This window comes from Hibiscus syriacus, unplaced genomic scaffold (assembly GCF_006381635.1).
Source record: "Hibiscus syriacus cultivar Baekdansim isolate YM2019G1 unplaced genomic scaffold, ASM638163v2 tig00112699_pilon, whole genome shotgun sequence".
NCBI classification, from domain to species: domain Eukaryota; kingdom Viridiplantae; phylum Streptophyta; class Magnoliopsida; order Malvales; family Malvaceae; genus Hibiscus; species Hibiscus syriacus.
In genome coordinates this window covers 53,860-72,312 of record NW_024063387.1, presented here as the reverse complement: position 1 = coordinate 72,312, position 18,453 = coordinate 53,860, and the positions used below count along the sequence as shown (strand labels likewise).

The following is an 18,453-nucleotide window of genomic DNA, read 5'->3' as shown; positions in this document are numbered from 1 at the left end:
CACTGTTAAGATCTTTTATCATGGGCTCCATGCCATATTTCAGCTCCTACTGTTATATACATTTTTCTTTCCTTATAATTAATGTGATAAATCTGTCAAAACGATACAATATTTACGTGTATGAATCAGTATAACTGGAAAATATTTAATCAACAATAGAGATGGAGTAAATGCTCCAAGAAGACAACAAATACAATAGTTAATGCCGAGCAAATGAAATTATTTTAGCAGTGTCGGTAGGATCAACAAGAGTCAATCATACACAGAAATTATTGATGCCCCATACATTTGGCACTATTGCTACATTATTCTTCAGTGGCAGAGCTGGGCTTAGATGTGTTATCATCAACGGTTGCGGATTGAGACTCGATGCTTTTGGTCCGTTGTAGAGTCGGTGCTCGATGAACCCTGCAACGGAACGATCCGGCATGCATAGTCGGAGAGCATAGGCAATTATTCTTTGTCATACTCGGCTGCCGACTAAGTCCTGGTGCACCTTGACCTTGCCCTTGCCCTGATGCCAGCGTTGGCGCATGGGACTCTACGGCGTCTCCTGTTATCGTTTCAGTCTCCGGCGGAATCTCCAACTTCAGATCCTTCTTTGACATTTGTTTACTTTCTCCTGCCAGGGTTCAACAATTAGCATAATACTTGATCAACATGACACCAATTTAATAAGTGAAGATGGAAAATATACTGATTTTTTGCACCTCTAACAAGGGTCTTGAATGGCCTGGAACTTGAACAAATGATCCACAATTGGTTGAGTCTGCAATAGAGTTGAAGAGAAGAGAGACACAACTGGTAATGGCTAAAAATAAGAAAAGACACAATTGGGCTGTCACGGGATCTACAATCTAGTCCATTAACTCCCCCACCTACAAAATTATCACTTTTCTTAATGCTTCAACCACTTAAAAAAGAAAAAAAAAAGATCATCAAACGGGATATACGAGACCAAATCCTTTTTCATCAAATTTATAATATTGATAGTCCAAAACCATTTCATCCAGCAAAGTTGCTTTTTTTTTCTATGGTTTGTGATAGGTTGGTTTGCTTGAGTAACACGTTATTTTTTTTTTTGCTTTAAATTTTCTCATAATTCACCATTTTTTAGAGGATCGTTCCCTCAAAAATGTTGTTCTATTCTTGCAAACAATGTAGACTTGAAGACTACCTGTAGCAAATACCCCAGAGTGTGCTGCTTCAGCAGGCATCATTTTTTTAATATGTTGAGTTTACATGCTTTTTGATATATAATTCTGATTGTGGTGATATTTTGTGTTTTTCAGATGACAGTCAAGTAATTACCATGCATAACCCTAGATGGTGAAGCAACCAATCAATTAATTAATTACCGTAGTTTTCTTTCCTCCTTTTACCGCAGTAAGGACGATGTTGACATTTTAAAACACATGTAGAAAACAACTCATGCGTTGGACGATCTTTCGGTGCTTTATAATGTTAACATTACGGTTGATTATTATGGGATATGGAGATTAAGAAATTAGATAATAGAGGTTTAGATGAAAGAAAACATAATTTAATTGACTCGCAACATTAGCCACCCCCTCAACTAGGGGCTGCCCCGTTTGTCCTCCTACTGCTAAACAATGGTCCCAACTAAATTTTTCTTATAATTTTATAGTAAATTATTATAGTTAAAGCGTATGATAACGCCCTCACTCACAGTAAAAAAAACGTATTCAAAATTCAAACATTTGAAAGAATTAAATGTTTGAATGGGTGGATAATACTAACAATTAAAGCAATTATGATGGTACCAAATGATCAAAATAGAGATATTTATCAAGCGAGTCGGTCGAGAGTTGGGTAGTGCTCGATTCGTACTAGTTAAAAAATTCTGTACTCAACTCATTGCTCATTAAGATCATTAAAATTTTACTTGACTCGTGCTATTTAAAGAAAACTTATTTTTCTACTCGTTGTTCGTTAAGCTCGATGCTCGCTTCGCTGCTCATTAAGATCATCAAAATTTTCACCTTATTTTCTTAATTATAGGTAACATTTACTAATAATATGGTTAGTTTAATATAAAAATAAATTAATAGATTTAACTAAAAATATTAAAAAAAGTGTATGAAACAATTTCAAAGTCTAAATTCCAAAATAACAATCAACAAATATATTAAAATAATAAATAGATTTTGGTTTTTGCGTATAGTCAAATATTAATTAATAATTTAGTATTTTGTTGTTGTTTATTAGAAAGTAATAGATTAGTAATTTATTATTTTTATTGTATATAAGTAAATTAGTATTTTTAATGAAATATTTTTTTTTAAGATAACTATTAAAAAAATATATAATAAATTAACAATCTGTTCGCGAACTTATCGAGTCAAGTTGGACTTTACTCGATTCAACTTTTTAAGATCTCAAGTCGAGCTCGAGTTCGAATTCGAATTGAATCAACTCGGATTGAGATGTTACTAAACTTTGACCGAGTCGAATTCGAACTACTCAACTCATTAATCACCTCTCTCCTATAATCAAAAGTGTAAGTCAACTTTTACAGTTAAAAAATGTTTTCATGCATCACCTAAATTAAGTGAAAATAGGATGTGAAAGAGAAAAGATGATATATTTAAGATATTTATTACTGCTTAGGTCAAAACCACAACAGTCAATTACGTTTAAATTTGAATGTATGGGTCTACACTTAAACATGTTAATTACATTAACTAATGAGACGAGATAGTTAAGTGTGGAAATAAAAAAAGAGTTGAATTAGATGGCCTAAGGCTGGGCATGAAGAGTGTGGAGGTGGAATAAGCTTCCCGTTTCCACCTACGATCTCTCGACGGCTCACGTCTATGATACCGTTGAGCACATTTAAAACAACGGCAACGAATAAATTATTATTCATGAGATTGCTACACCCAAATTTATTCCAGTACTACATGTCTCAGTACATTAAATCGGAAGCTGAATTAAATTATTATTCAATCGACCGAATTTTTTTAATAAAATTCAAGTTTTGATTTTTTTTACATTATATCTAATAAATACGCCGGTTTAATAGTATAGTTATTGATTAAGGTTTGATTAATTGCACATTTGATTTTAATTTTTTTATATTAAATATATTAAAAAAAAGTGTTATATTAAAAGAATAAGAGGTATAATGTATGCAAGCAGGGCTTTAGAGTTCCAAGGTCAACTATCCCCACCCGATTCAAAACTATCATCGCTCGGAACATGTTTCCACTAAAGAAGAAATACTGTTACTCTCTGTTTTTCTTTATTATTTCCAACGCTAATGCAGAAGAAAAGGAAGTTACATACTATACGTTAAAAATAAGAGGAAACATAATCAGCAATGCATTACGATTTCGTCCATTACATGTTATATAAAAACTATAAGATATGACGATTATGATATCATCATATGTAATAAGAAACGTGATGATTTTAGTATCCCAGTCCATGTACCTAAAAACCTTGAAACCCTAAACAGTGCATAAGGGTGAGTTTCAAGCATTTTGAACCCTAGCTGCTAAGGCACCCGTGAACTCTGGGTACTGAAAGATATCATCTAACAAGCAGTCTTGATCTACCTGTAGATGTTTCACTGGTATTTCATTAGCGTTGGGCACCGTCGGAGAGCCGGGGACGCCGTTGAAACACTCAACCTGCTGAAGAAACCCTTGATTGTAATCAGCATAAAAAACAGAATGCTCCAACCCGCTCAGGGAGTGACCGAATGATGTATTATCGGTCACCGGTGCTGCTAGGGAATGTTGAGTGCAGTTCGAGGTACTGGTACGGTCGTCTGATTTCTTTGGGAAGAACCCTTGAATTATTTCCTGCAATAAGCCGGAATCAGAAGGTTCTTGTGGAAAGAATTCCATGTCATCAACGGTTGCGTTACTCGAATTGGTTTCCTTGATGAGAGGGAGAGTCATGGTGGAGCCTGAGAAGGAATCGGACATGGTAGGCAAAACGCTTGAATTAGCTGAGAAAGTGAAAGGTAACGAAGAAGCACAAGTTCTACTTCCCTTGATGCATGGAAAATGGTCATGAGGAGGAGGCGCGTGGAAAGATGGATTCGAAGATGAATCAAAGAGTTCGCGGAATGAAACCATGTTCACAGAAGAAGCGTTTCTTTGAGTAGAAGACCCGACGGAGAAGTCTCCGGCGTGTGGGCTAGAAAACGGTGGCCAATTAAAAGACTGACCGTGCTGATGACGGATGCAGTTAAGATCCCTGATGGATGAATGTGACTGCTTGGAGAAGCTAAAAAGTGGAAGGAAATGGTCGCTCGCCGAGTGTGGCTCGGTCGCCGGGTAGACGAAATTGGTTCGAGCTTTGATCCCACGCATAGCTCGAGCAGCACAGTCGTAGGCGCATGCAGCCTCCTCGGCGGTGTCAAAAGTTCCGAGCCAACGCCGTTCTTTCGACTGCGGGTCTCGTATCTCAGCAGCATAACGCCCCCACGGCCTGCGACGAACCCCACGGTACCTCATGGTTCCACCGGAGCTGCCGTTTTCTTTGAGAGACCACTTGTTCGTCGCCGTTGTGGTGGTGGCGGTGGTATTAGTTGTCGTAGCGGGAACGGCAGTATCAGTTGACGCGGCGCACTTCTTTGGATAGTTGATGGAGTCTCCAGGATTAGGCTCGGAGACATAACTGATGCCATTTAGTTTCTTAAAAGCTTCTTCCATCGACTAAAACAAGGAGATCACTCGACAGTGAAGTACACAGGGAATCAAAGACAAGAAAGAAAAGTGGATGAATCTTTGCACCAGCAGATATGCTTGTATTTATACTAAAATTAAACACTGGGAGAAAGTGACCCTTTTTATTCATGCCTTTTGTTTTTCTTTGTTTTTTGTACGCACACAAAATTCCAAAATGTAGGTTTAATTTTTAATTTGAGAATTAATTTTTTGTGTAAATTATATTCTCAACTAGCTATTCAGAAAATCGTGTTGATTTTTATTTTTCATTGTTAATGATTATTTTATTAATAAAAACATGTCAGAATTTAGATTCATACCTTAGATAACATTTTTATCTTAAAATATTATAAAAGTAGAAGAACAAACATGTCACACAAAAACACATTAAAAATATATGAAAAGAAATAAATCAAAATAAATTTTATTTATTTATTTTTAGAAAAAGTAAACAAAAAGAAAAGAAAAAATAATCTCACTAAGTTACTGCTTTTGACAACACTTAAAAAAATAAAAAATTAAAATTAATTCAAAGAGAAAACTAGTACTTGAAGTTCTTATATTTTATATTTTGAATATAAGAATGTATAATACTCTAATAAAAATTATATTTTTAAATATGAGTAATTACTGTTTTAAAATGAATGCCATAAATATCTTTAATTCTTTTAAACTAAAATTAATATCAAGTGTTATTACGCATTAAACTAAGTGAAATTCTTATATCTGTATATTTCCTTTGAAAGCCATTTATTTGTTGAGGTTTTTTGCCGACACGTGTGTCATTGTTCGTGTGATTTCCATTCTGAATGATTACTCTGGGTGTGCTCAGAAATTGTTCCGCCAGCTTTGGCCTGTGTTGTTTTCATTTCACCATTTCTTGAGATGATCTCCGTCGACAAATCTTTGCAAATAATTGGGGTTCCAAGGGACTGATCATTTGTGGTTTGCTTTTGTGGGTTTAGGGTTTCGAAACCAAGAGGATTTATGGGTCACATGGAGTTGTCTCTCGTAGGGTTAAGTAGGGTTTTTAATTAAGCCAAATTTTGAGTTTTTTTTTTGGTCCCTGTGAGTTTTAGATGCAGGCTAATAAGTTGTGTATTTGTACTTTTTTAAGTCAGAAATAAATGATAAAAAAATGGGACAAAAAGCTGGACACTATCTCATAATAATTTTACTCCTTTCCCTAATTTCCTAACCCTAACCCTAACCCTAACCCTAACCCTAACCCTAACCCCTCTCTTTGAGTTTCAACTAATTATCTCCTTTTTTTATATTCTTTCTTTCTATTGTTTCATGAACTGCTTGATCTTATATTTACGATAGTAAATATACAATATATATATAAATATAATATAACTCAGTCATAGTGCTTAATTTTATATTTATGATATAGAATCTTTATTTTACATTTTTATTTTCTATGTAAGTTATAAGTTTATGTTCAAATTCAAACTATTAGCTACAACAATATGTTTGAAAGAATGTTCTCTAAATGAAAATATAATCTATCTTAGTACTATATTCAATGTTATTTCTATTTTTCCTTAATAGTTTTGGCATTCTAGTCATTTAAGGCTTATAAAGTTATTTTAATATCTTATTTTATCACAATTAATTAATCAATGAGATAAACGTTTAAAATTGATGTATATATATATATATATACATCCTATTTAATATGTGATGTAATATATAAATTTTGAATCAATATAATTATATAATTTTATGGTATAAGATTTAATTATACGGTACAAAATTTATTAATTTTATTTGAAAATGTAATTATTTGATAAATTTAAATTTATAATTATTATTAAAATAAAATTTTATTTTTTGTTCAATTATATATTAAAAATAAGTAACACATTTTCAATAATATATATTACACACACAAAACTATATCATTTTATACCCTTGTTAGTAATAATTGAAAACTATATAAAATAAAAATCTATTTATACACTATTATAAAATAAAAATATGTATCATACTAAGCATTACATAAAAATCATATGTAATTTTAAAATATATACCTTTTAAATGATGAAATTTGAATTTTTCTTAAAAGAACTTAAATCATCTATTTTATACTTTTTTTATTAATCTGGGGTAAATACAAGGTAGTATATATTTAAAGATAAACTCTCAACCATTTAACATTGAAAGTTCATACCCCTGACATTTTTAATGATTGAACTCGAGACCTCAAAGAATAACAAAAATTTGATCACTAAATATTCGACCTTTTTTATTTTATTTTTAAAATTCTATATTGATTTAGGTATTGTTTATGCTTTAGAAAGCAAACTAAGTGTATGATTCAGAATTGATCTGAAAATTTGTTCTATTTGTTTAATAGTTAATAGGGATGGCAGACGGGTACAATTTCGTGGATTTCGCACCGCACCTATTCCAATTGGGGCAAGGATAGATATAAGTTTGATGTGTAGTGGGCGGGTGTGGATGTAAAAAGTCATACTCGTCGTGTGTAGTAGGTAGGTGATGGGTTTAAGATCTCACCATCTCCACATTCGTTCGCCCCGCATCCGTCGACCCATTAATAACCCACCATATAAATTTTAGATCATTATGAATTTAGGTATAATTTCAAAGACTAATTTATAAATATTAAGATTTTATATGAAATTACTTGTAATTTAACCAAATGTTAGGGTATAAACACAATTAATTTATTTTATTATGTTTCTTAATGGATGTATTTGTTTTATATTTTGTTGCTTATGTAATCTGTGAGGTTGCTATTAGGCGAGTATTAGCGAGTACATACGAGTACGAGATGGATGGTAGGTATAAAGATAGGTAGTGGGTGTGGGGGTGGATTTGAGAATGTACCCTAATGGGTGGGTATGAATTTAAAAATTTTACACATCATGTGCGATGCGTATGTGATCGATATGGGTATGGGTAGTAGTGGATCCATAAATTTGAGAATGGGGTCCAATATTTTAGTTTTTTTTTTAAATAATTGGTATATATGTAGAAAAAATTCTTTTCTCCTTAACACATTAAACTAAATTTAATCATTTTTTCAAAATTATGGAGATACAATTTACCCTTATGAGAGCTTAATGCATCCGCCCCGAGATATGAGGATGGGAGAAGGATATATACACCCGCTCCTCCAATTTACCATCCCTAGTAGTTAAGGGTGACATACGTCGTAACGAAAGAAAGAGAACGAGATTAATTAATTGTGTGTAGAATTAATTACTAGCTACTACTTCTCTACCTAAGCCAACTAATTAAAAAGTATAACCATAGGCTGTGATGCTAAGATTAATCCATAAATACTCAACTCGTCGTATTAGTATAGATACATTAAGCCATTTATTCCTGCATTAATTAATAATTATTCTATTATATTGTGTTATATTCATCACCGAATATTTTTCGGAAACACAATCCCATTCTATTCTTTCGTCTTGTAATCTTTGAAATGCTGTTTTTTCAGTCTCTATAACCTCCAAACATTCAACTCAAGGATCCCATGTTTATATCAGCAAGATAAACCCACGTAAACCACCCCTTTCTATCTTAACCATCAATAATCTTTTCTTTTCTTTTTTGAAAAAGTCGATCATAATATGCATCTCGCCCAAAGAATTAGCTGTGGTTATCAATAGGGATCATTAATCTGAATAACTGTACAGCAATAATTCATTTTTATCTGGTATTTCACATGCGTCAGCTTTTCGTGCCACACCTTCGTGGTCGGACTGAGCCCTGCTGAAACATTTGGTGTTTGTTAAATGAAACAGATAAATAAATTAATTATTCGGTCTAAAAAATGGGGGGGGGGATATCTGGTATTTTTTGTTTAATCTTTTGTGCGGGTAATTTATTGGGTATTAAACTCATCCGTCGTTAATGTAAAAGCATAATGATTAATTTTCAAGCCCCTGAAGATATAACATATATTATATTTGGTAAGAGTATTATTCTTTTTTTATATTCTAGTGCATATTATTAAATGAAATAATAATATATTAATTTTATTTTGGCTTAATACAAAAATAATTATCTAAAGAATGTATCAGAAAATGTTTTGGTGTTTAAAGAAATTTTCGTTAAAAATATGTATATAAAATTTTTTCTATTTTATTTTTAGACGTCTACCGTTAAAAAATCGTTAATAAACACGTGTTGCATTTATATTTTTTTTAAAAATAAAACATTATTTAAATTTTTTTTAAAAAAAATTGTACGTAACTACGTGTCACTTAATGATTTTTTGAACGGTAAACATATAAAAGTATAACGAAAAAAAATTTAAACACCTATTTTTAATAAAATAAATTTTAAACATCAAAATTTAATTTTGAGTATAATTTAAATATTTATTTTTATATTAAGTATTTTATTTTATAATTTTAGTCACTCCATAAGTGACAAAGCAAATGAGCGGGGAGATGCTAACCAGAAAAATAAAAAAAATAAAAAAATGTTATTTATTTGTTTAAAATAGAAAACAATGAGATTTTTAGCGACAAAGAAGAGATTGTGTCAGAGGAAACAGAATCAATAGTCCGACCGGCTATTTACAACCAGCAGATGAGAATTGACCCTCCTTACGCGCCTTCTCCTTTTACACACTCTCCCTGTTATTTACTTTCCTCGCAACATTGTTTTTCGATAAAATATACATAAATAATTATTATCAATATACGTGTGTCTGAAAAATATTCCTGAATATGTTAGTTTGGGATTTTTTACGCCATGAAAGCAGTGGATAGAGAAGCTATCGCTACAAGGAAGAACTTAGCATATTTTGGGGCAAAGCCAGATTATCCATTTGTGCCCCACTTTGTATGCGGTGTTAGAGGCTTCTCCTTACTCTTGCTTGGTAATTAGGTATTTCCCTGGTGGAGACCTTTATGTTGCATGGCAACACCAAGCGGGATATTACGCTGCTGAGATACTTTTAGGCTTACCACTAAAGTACTTGCTCATAATGATTATTGTTTACAGGGACCTGAAACCAGATAATGTTTTGGGTAGAGAAGACGACCATATTGTGCTTTTAGATCAAATACGCAAATCAACATCATCTTTTAAGATCAAAATCTATCTAGCACGAATAGAGTGTTATTAATAAATAAATTGTTGTTATTCATTGAGATTCTGAGTTCGAACATGATAAGTACAAGAAGTGTGAATGTTCAATATCAAATGGTTGAGAGTTATTTTTAAATATATTCTACTTTATATTTACCTCATATTAATAATAAAAAATTAAAATCTATCTAAAATTTAAAGATTGAAAATTAGGGTTCCAAAAATCTTACCCAACTTCCACGACCATAGTCATACTAATTTCATAAGTTCTCGTTATCAAGGTTAACTCAGTTTATTTGTTTTACTGATCTTTTCTCAATTTGTATTTGTTTTTTAACACAAATTCGCCAATATTAGCTCTCTCTCTTTAACTTTCTAACCATTCGAATGATGAAGAAGAAGAGTAAATTCAAACTTTTTAATCTATTTTCTCCCCTTTTCCAACAGCGTTTTGGTTAGTGACTCTATAAATTAAGGCGTTATTATATTTAAAAAAAACCCTATTTTTTAAAAACACCTCCCAAAACCAGATTTATTTAAAAAATATCTATTAAATTACTCACGTAGGATGACCTCGCATTCTACAAAAAGTAAAGTTCGACCACGTTATGCAAAAAGTAAAGTTAAATCTCTTGTTTAACGAAAACCGAATTTAATGCATTTATTATTGCCTTTATCCCAAATTAAATGACTCTATATGAAAAAATTGATAGGTCTCACGTCCTATAAAACACGACGTTGATTAAACGTTTTATAAGACACTAGGTAGTCTTATGTGGACAATTTGAGAGTATATTTCTAACTAATATTGTTTGGGTATTTCTCAAAAAAAATAATTTTTGGAGTTTTTTTGTATAATAATGCCATAAATTAAAACCCCCATTATTATTATTATTATTATTATTATTATTATTATTATTATTATTATTATTATTATTATTATTATTATTTAGTGGTCTACGTGTCAATAATCTAACAATGAATCAAATCACTAGTCACTTTTTATGGAATAATCACCATGCAAGGTTCCTTCTTTCAATTTTATTCATTTAACTCCAGTAGTAATCAACAATCTTTAGAATAATGGTTAAAAGATCTCAGTTACGCCTTTTTTCTAGATCATAGGTTTAATATCCATTATGAACAAAATTTTTCTTTCCCAATTCTCTAAATAAAAATTATTCAAAAAAATAAATATTACTTCAATAATAAAACCTCAATTAGAGATTATTTCAATTTACTCTTTTATTAAAAATATAACCATGGATTATTTATCAAATTTATATTTTAATAAAATTTAAATTTTACTAAACACACGAATCAAGCGACTTTGGTAACAAATGAATTGTTATTGTTTTTTGAGTTTCCGGTTTCAAGCACCAGAAACCCCAAAAGTGTGAGTATTCAATGTATATTTTCTACTTAAAATATATTTTTGCCCCCTTTAAATTTTATAAGTTCAAGTTCACCCCTGAAATTTTATAAGCTCAAATTCGTCCCCAACATAAAATCTCATGTCAATCATTTCTCGTACTTATCCCAGATTTATAAAAATATTATCTAACTTTATTTATTTTCAAATTTTCGATAATCGGTTTTGAACTGGTTCTAAGTATTTAGGGCTGTTACATGTTATGATATTACATCTGCCATGATTAAATGATTTCTTTCCAAACCCTATTAACAGTTTTCTTAGTTCAAAATGATGTGTATATAAATATATTGAAAGAGAGGGTTATAACTTAGGATCCAATTACATTTAATATTTAAAGATAATATATGTTTTAAAGATTTTTAATTATTTAATAATAAATATTAAAATATCCTATAATTAATGATGTTTAAATTCGAGACTCCTAAAAATAATAATCATTTTTTAATCACCAAAATAATTTGGTTAGTGAGCTAAATTTACTGCTCATTAAAATGTACATCTACCCGATAAAAAAGGCATAAGCACAAAAATCCTAAGTGAAAACCCTAAGGCTAACCCTAACCCTAATAAAGACGTCAAAAAACAAACTCTGTGGCTCTGTTACTCCCTGAAATCACATTCCTTTTTGAGATCCAAAACTGCACAGGCAGCCGCTACAGGTCTACCCCCAAAGACCAAAAACTAGCCTTTTTACCACATCACATTCACACTAACAAAAGAAAAACAAGAAGGCTCCACAAACATACAATATTAATATTGTATTATTAGTCATCAACATCCCGAAATCTCCTCTTTTGGTCGACTGGATTGTGTGCAACGCGTGTCAATTATCACTGTAAAAAACACATTACCTTTCAATTCTTAAGGGTCCCTTTTTAAGTACGACATGATAAAAAATGCAAAAGCTTTGATTAAGTGTTGTAAAATCTCGCAACCCCAACTTGTCCTGTTGGCTCTTGTTTGGCGAGCTAGAAAATCTTTTGGACGAGACCGGTAACAAATTTTCCTGTCGGGTCCCAAATTCCCATAGGTATCCTACTGGAACACACACACGCTTTAACCCTCTGTCATGGATTTCAGAAAAGGTATAGGGCTATGGTATCGGACCTTAACTCTCCATTGCATTGGTTACATCCTTCTTTTCCTTTCTTTCACGGTTATTTTGAAACATCCAATCTCTGAAAATCCGAAACCTTTTCAGAATGTAATGGAAAAGAAAGAGCAGTGAAGATGTGAGTGGTGTCATTATCTGTCTTCTCTCAATATGAAGCTTGGTTGGAGGTGTAGGCAGCATGGTCGTGCCATGGATACGGTGACAATTACTGGTCTGAAGAGGACATTCATGGACAGCGATTGCAGTATAAGCATGCACTCATCGTCACTCTGGCTACCCATATGGCTTTATCTTAAAAGACTGCTTGTCTTTTGTTAGCATACATATATATATAATATATAATAATATATGTACTACACTTCAAAAAAGCCTCCAACTCAAAAAAGCCTCTAACTCGAAGTTTTATCCTACGTAGGTCACCTATGGACATTACTTTTACAGACCCTTTTTTTAGTCATTTGTAGCACAATTTTCTAACGCAATGGTTCAACGGCAACCAATTTTGGGATTCCAGTTAGAGATGAATCTAGCAGTGTTGAAAGATGATGATCTTCCTTTCGTATAAATTTTTTAATATAAATTTTAATTTTTCTTTTACATATTCATATAAAGTCTTACTTTCGTCTGTGATTCCTTCCGTTCTGCATCAATGGGCTTAGGCTTTTGCAATCTCATCATCTACTGTAATATTTCCTCAAAAATTGTCTATTGTTAACTTTTAAAAAGTCAAAATTTTTAAAATTTTAACTTGATTATTTTAAATATTTTAAAAAATAAATTTTATAAAATATATATTTGAAAATTGTTTGATATCAGTTATAAATTTTAAATAATAATTAGTCAAAATTTAAAAAAATGACAAAAAAAAATCAATAATTGACAGTTTTTATAAGATAGAGAAGTAATAGAAAGAGAAGCCGTACGTACAAGAAGAAACCTTTGGCAATGGCAAATTGTTTGATGCAAAATCATACATGCTTTTAATTTACCCGATTAGGAGATGCATTGCGAGGTAGGTAGGTAGCTACATATACTAAACCTGATAAATCATGCGAGGGCTTTTGCTGCTGTAAATGAAAAAGTACGGTATATACCTCTCCCAGTATTCCCAGTCTCACTTCCTATCCACCTTTAATATAGGGTAAATTATCTACTTGGTCAATCACTTGTTACTTGGTTTCTGTTTTAATCTTTCAACTATTAGTTTTTTTAAAAAATAAATTGTTTTGTTTTGGTTATCATCCATTGAAAAGTTAACGATAATGCTATTGTGTCACTATAAAATAATACTACATCGATACTAAAAAAAACAATAAAAATATCGCATCAACGTCACAGTTATTTTTTTAATAACGAATGACCAAAACAGAAGAAACATGATGTTATATATGATTTTTAAAAAATAATAGTTAAATGATAAAAAAAACTAAATAATAGGTGTGTGACCAAATGAGTGACTTACCCTAATATATATTAATAGAAACTAGGATATACTTATTTTCTTTTAATCGAAATTAGGGAATTTACTGTTAGTAATACTAATTAACTTTTATTACAAGTACTCTAACTAGATAAATTTAAAATCATTAAAAATTTAACATAGCTTTAATATTATACGTATAATATGTATTTACGTATCACTGGCTAGCGATCAATTTGCGGTGCGACTTCACAAAGAAGTGCCAATAGAAACTTCAACAGTATGATTAGTCAGTGGGATGCTAAAATTGCATTTTTTTTTCCAGAATAAAAAATAAAACAATCTATTTTTATATATTAATTATTATATAATAGCGAAATTAAGTTGACTTTTGTTGGACATTTAATGGTTTTCAAAAAAAATTATTTTACAACGTAATTTTCCTTTATGATTGTTTAGACAAAAAAATATTTTCACTGTTTAAAAGCGCCTACGATTGAACTATTCTAACCAATATTCACAAAATTTAAAAAATATCAAAACGAAGATAATATAAAAACATTCAATTCGAAGGAACCAAACCCAAAGACAGTTTCGACGCCATTACACACAAATTACATAGCGTCCATTCACCTCTCACATATGTATGTATATAGTGTCTCGTGTGTCCGGGTATCATCATTATTACAGCATATATATATACACACACACACACACAAATCTTGTAGTTTCAAAGCTTCTCTTATTTGGAGACATTGATCTCTCAAAACAACTAAACATAAGGCATATGGAACAGCAAGTGATCACAGTTGCTGATCCAGATATGGATCACTTGGAGCCTTTGGCCCGCTTAGGTATCCTCCTACGCCAGACGCAATGTTGCTCACCAATGAACTTCCCCATGTTAACCATCCCGTCTGACCTTGCTGATTGCTAGCTTCAAGATTGATTCTCCTTTGCTCCTCTGTGATTATTTCTATCCACTTTTTCGACATGAATTCTTTCACGGCTTCTGCCCCCTTGTTTGCTATCTCAGCTGGAGGCACTATGAGAGGATTCTGGTCCAAATTCAGCTTCACTAATTTCCCGAGGCGGCCGAATGTGTAAGGTAGAACCCGGATTTGGTTGTTGCTAAGATCAAGTTCCCGGAGATCTGTCAGATCGGTAATGGTATCAGGAACTTCTGTAAAGTCATTGAAGTTACTACTCAGGTTCAGGACTTCAAGCTTCGTCAGTCTCCCGATTGCTTGCGGCAAGCCATGAAGCTCGTTGAAATGAGCATCCAGATACCTCAAGGACCTCATTTCACAGATTGATGATGGCAGGAAGCGGATCTTATTTAGATGGATTGACAGCTTTTCAAGATTCAGGAGCCCATATCCAATGTTAGTTGGAAGAAATGACAAGTTGTTAAAGCTTGCATCCAACTCACGCAGTGAGCTGCAAAGGAAATATGAATTTATAATTCAGACAAGACCAAGAACGAAGTCAAGGAAAGAAAAAAAAGCTGGCACCCCCTATATAAATAGGAAAGGTCATAGATCCCATCTCGTTTGACCTATGATACTTAATTTCAGGGATGATTGTAGGACACGAATATGCCCAATTTTTACCCAAGTTTATTCAAATATTTGGAGGACAAATGTACTTCAGCAAAAATGAAGAAGTGAAGTAACATAAGCCCAAGGCAATCTTTCAATCTCATGAAATACAAACTTCGAATTAATTTCCAGAGTTCAGAAACTTTTGTAATTGACTATAATTGAACATTGAGATTTGGATTTGATCTTGTATGTAAGATCAAAAAACTCAAACTTGAATCTATAATCAAAATCAAATTCCAAATTTCGAAAATTTTCATTAACCTTACCTTGCTAAATGCATAACCAAAATTTTCCATGAACTTGTTGTTATGTAGATGCAACAGGACCCAAATTCTTTCAATAAGAAACCAAAAGAAAGATATATTGACTATGAAACTTGTTCTTCAATCTAGAACAAGAGTAGAAAGGTTGAACTTCTATCACAGAGAAACATAAGATCTGTTTGTTGTAGAAATACAGATGTCAAGAGAAAGGCTGAACTTCTATCACAGAGAAACATAAGATCTGTTTGTGGTAGGAATACAGATGTTTAGATAGAATTTACAGTTCTTTTTCATCGTAATGGTTTCGGGTTTAATTTGCTTAAAATGAAAACAGTTTTTAACGGTCAAGGAGGCACTTTAGGGTTCTCAAACGAGGTAGACCTTTTATCTAGGACGCTTTGTTTATTTCACACAAAAGCAATAAGTGGAGAACAAAACCAGCACAAGAGTGGAAAAAGAAAAAACATCCGTGATACCTGCATCGAGCTATGCTTTCAGGGAGAGCATTTAGCTTGTTTCCCGAGACATTAAGGATCCTCAGATTAAGCAACAAACCAATGGAGTCAGGCAGATATTGCAATTGGTTGGAGGATGCATCAAGCTCCTCAAGTTTCTTTAGACCTCCTATTGAATCAGGAATGACCTGGTTCTCATACACCAAGCAAAACAACACTTACAAAAAAGATGAATTCTACATACCCAAAACCAAAGATTCATCATTGTTACACACACAATAACAAATCCTTATCATCATCACTTCAAAAAAAATGAATGAAGCAAAACTACCTATATTGTGAACAGTTACAATTAACAATAACATATATAAAGTAGTGACTAGTGAAGACCTTATCTAACATAAAGAAGCAGCGCATTGCGCAAAAGAGAGTCATGATTCATGAAAAACGAAATATATTTCCAACAGGAAATAAAGCAATTTTAAATCGATTTGATAAACAGAAGAATTGAAGCATGTAATACCTCTATCTGGTTGCTGGAAAGATTGAGATGAACCAATCCATGAAGTTTACCAAAGGCCTCAGGCAAAAGCCTCAGCCCCCTTCCAGAAAGCTCAACTCTTTCAACGACCCCAGTTTCAGCTTCTTCCAGAATCCTCACGACCTCCTCATTCACTTCAATTTCACCTCTCATTTGTTCCACAGCTGAACGGTAGAGACGACCCAAATTCTCCTCCAACTCGGTCAACTGTCTCTCGTAATCCTCGTGCAACGCTTCCAACCTGATCACGGACTTAAATATCTCGGCCTCCTGTGAGGAAGATTGGGTTTCTTGAATCTGGATAATCTTGGAACGGGCAGCGGAGACTGCAGATGGGTCGGGTCGGGGCCCAAGGGAGCGTAGGAGGGAGTGGCTTTGGGTGACGGTGGAAGGGATGGATTGGGAAAGTGAAGAAAGGATTGCCGGGTCGGATAGACGAGGGAAACGGGTGAATAAGTCGATGGAGATGTCGCGAGGGAGCGATGGGTAATTGTAGGGGTCTTGTTGGGAGCAGATGTAAGAGAGAATCGGAAACTTTGAAAGAGTGGGATCCATCAAAAGCCGTCTTCAAGAAAGACGAGATGGGAGAAAACGGAATTTGGGGGAGCATCGCAGGTAAGGTGACGACTAACTGCTGATGAGCACCGTGTCTGGCGGTGGTGAATGCCAAATGTTGTTTACCTCGTCGTGTGCTGTATTGCTTGACCTGGTTTAGCGGTTTCCTTTGTTCACATCCTGCACTGTTGTTTGATGGACCTCTCTCTCTCTCATTTGGGGCTTGTCTTCTTTCATTAACAGGATATGGTAGTTTGGGCTGGGTAAAATTGACCCAGTAGTCTTGGCAGTGGCCTCAGAAACTAAGAGGATTTGGGAGGAAAACCAGGCCAAAGAGACTTAAGGTTTCTTGGCACTGGTAGATTTGGTTTTCTGGTCATATTCCTAAGCATAGTGTTGTGGATTGGATAGCCATTCTTAGTAGACTGCCTACTAAAGAAGGTTGCGATGGGATATCCCATAGATAACGTGTGCAATAATGTTATGAAGACCAGGGATCATCTTTTCGCTGCTTGTTTATTTGCTAATTGCTTGTGGGTTGATACTTTGCGATTGTGCTCAGGGGTGGGTTGTTAAACCGTGGAATGGTGTGCTGGATGGATAGTGAGTTTCCTTAAGGGTAAGTCTCTTCATAATGTCATTCTTAAAATTGCTTGTGGGCTTCTGTCTATTTGTTGTGGGAGGAAAGGAATCACATGATTTGAGGGAGGTTTCGATCTAATACTGTGAGTGAATTGTTGCAGATTGTCAAGTTCATGGTGCAGACTCAGTTAAGGAGCAAGAATATAAATGGAGCTGATAGGATAAATGCCAATTTTGTAGTAGTTGGGGCATTTTGTAGTCTGGTGGTTTTTTGTTGTTTTTTCAGGGATAATGTTGCCTGTTATTTGTAGCAGTAAAACTACTTTCTTTGGGTAATGAATAAACTTATCAAAAAAAATCCTATAGGTCAGTGGGTAAAAAATTAGCTCATTAGGTCACCTCTAAATTATTTTGGGATTTAGGACAAATGTTACAGTGTAGAGAAAACTCATCACACTCATACAACGAGTTTGCCCGAATAACATTTTTTATCCAAATTATCACATCAACGAATGAGTTCTGAATTACTATAGCTAATATTGTAGATCACAACTTAATTTTAGAGATGGTTTAATGGACATTTTTTTACCCACATGGCCTATTGGACCAAATTAGCCAAGGGCATCGGTCGGAATTTTTATAGAAATTGGATCACCCAACCGTACCACATTATTGCTATCAAGCAATGAATGTATGTTCAAA

The 18,453-nt window shown here is 33.2% G+C and overlaps 3 protein-coding genes across 4 annotated transcripts; all 3 read right to left on the bottom strand.

Moving 5' to 3' along the window:
• Positions 1-211: 211 nt before the first annotated feature.
• Positions 212-779, bottom strand: LOC120182627. The gene is made up of 2 exons (XM_039187550.1): positions 711-779; positions 212-622 (listed from the first exon to the last, which is right to left on the bottom strand). Exon 2 carries the CDS (start codon positions 606-608, stop codon positions 306-308), a length of 303 nt encoding a protein of 100 aa, XP_039043481.1. The 5' UTR covers positions 609-622; positions 711-779; the 3' UTR covers positions 212-305.
• A 2,668-nt stretch (positions 780-3,447) lies between these two features.
• LOC120182628 (ethylene-responsive transcription factor ESR1-like) lies at positions 3,448-4,710 on the bottom strand. The gene has a single exon (XM_039187552.1). It carries the CDS (start codon positions 4,686-4,688, stop codon positions 3,498-3,500), a length of 1,191 nt encoding a protein of 396 aa, XP_039043483.1. The 5' UTR covers positions 4,689-4,710; the 3' UTR covers positions 3,448-3,497.
• Positions 4,711-14,373: 9,663 nt separating this feature from the next.
• On the bottom strand, positions 14,374-17,193 carry LOC120182656 (plant intracellular Ras-group-related LRR protein 3-like). Of its 2 annotated transcripts, XM_039187569.1 has the most exons (4): positions 16,597-17,193; positions 16,095-16,261; positions 14,539-15,191; positions 14,374-14,507 (listed from the first exon to the last, which is right to left on the bottom strand). In XM_039187569.1, exons 1-3 carry the CDS (start codon positions 17,167-17,169, stop codon positions 14,555-14,557), a joined length of 1,377 nt encoding a protein of 458 aa, XP_039043500.1. In that variant the 5' UTR covers positions 17,170-17,193; the 3' UTR covers positions 14,374-14,507; positions 14,539-14,554. The 2 variants fall into 2 exon arrangements, with proteins under 2 accessions (XP_039043500.1, XP_039043499.1); XM_039187568.1 differs by having other exon boundaries at positions 14,374-15,191.
• Positions 17,194-18,453: the final 1,260 nt, after the last annotated feature.

Excerpts from the sequence above, each read along its gene's own strand:
- LOC120182627 (XM_039187550.1), bottom strand. The coding sequence starts at position 608 with ATGTCAAAGAAGGATCTGAAGTTGGAGATTCCGCCGGAGACTGAAACG.
- LOC120182628 (XM_039187552.1), bottom strand. The coding sequence starts at position 4,688 with ATGGAAGAAGCTTTTAAGAAACTAAATGGCATCAGTTATGTCTCCGAG.
- LOC120182656 (XM_039187568.1), bottom strand. The coding sequence starts at position 17,169 with ATGGATCCCACTCTTTCAAAGTTTCCGATTCTCTCTTACATCTGCTCC. Across the intron at positions 16,262-16,596 it reads TTTCCAGCAACCAGATAGAG|GTCATTCCTGATTCAATAGG; the intron begins GTATTACATGCT and ends TATGAGAACCAG. Across the intron at positions 15,192-16,094 it reads GAAAGCATAGCTCGATGCAG|CTCACTGCGTGAGTTGGATG; the intron begins GTATCACGGATG and ends TTTCCTTTGCAG.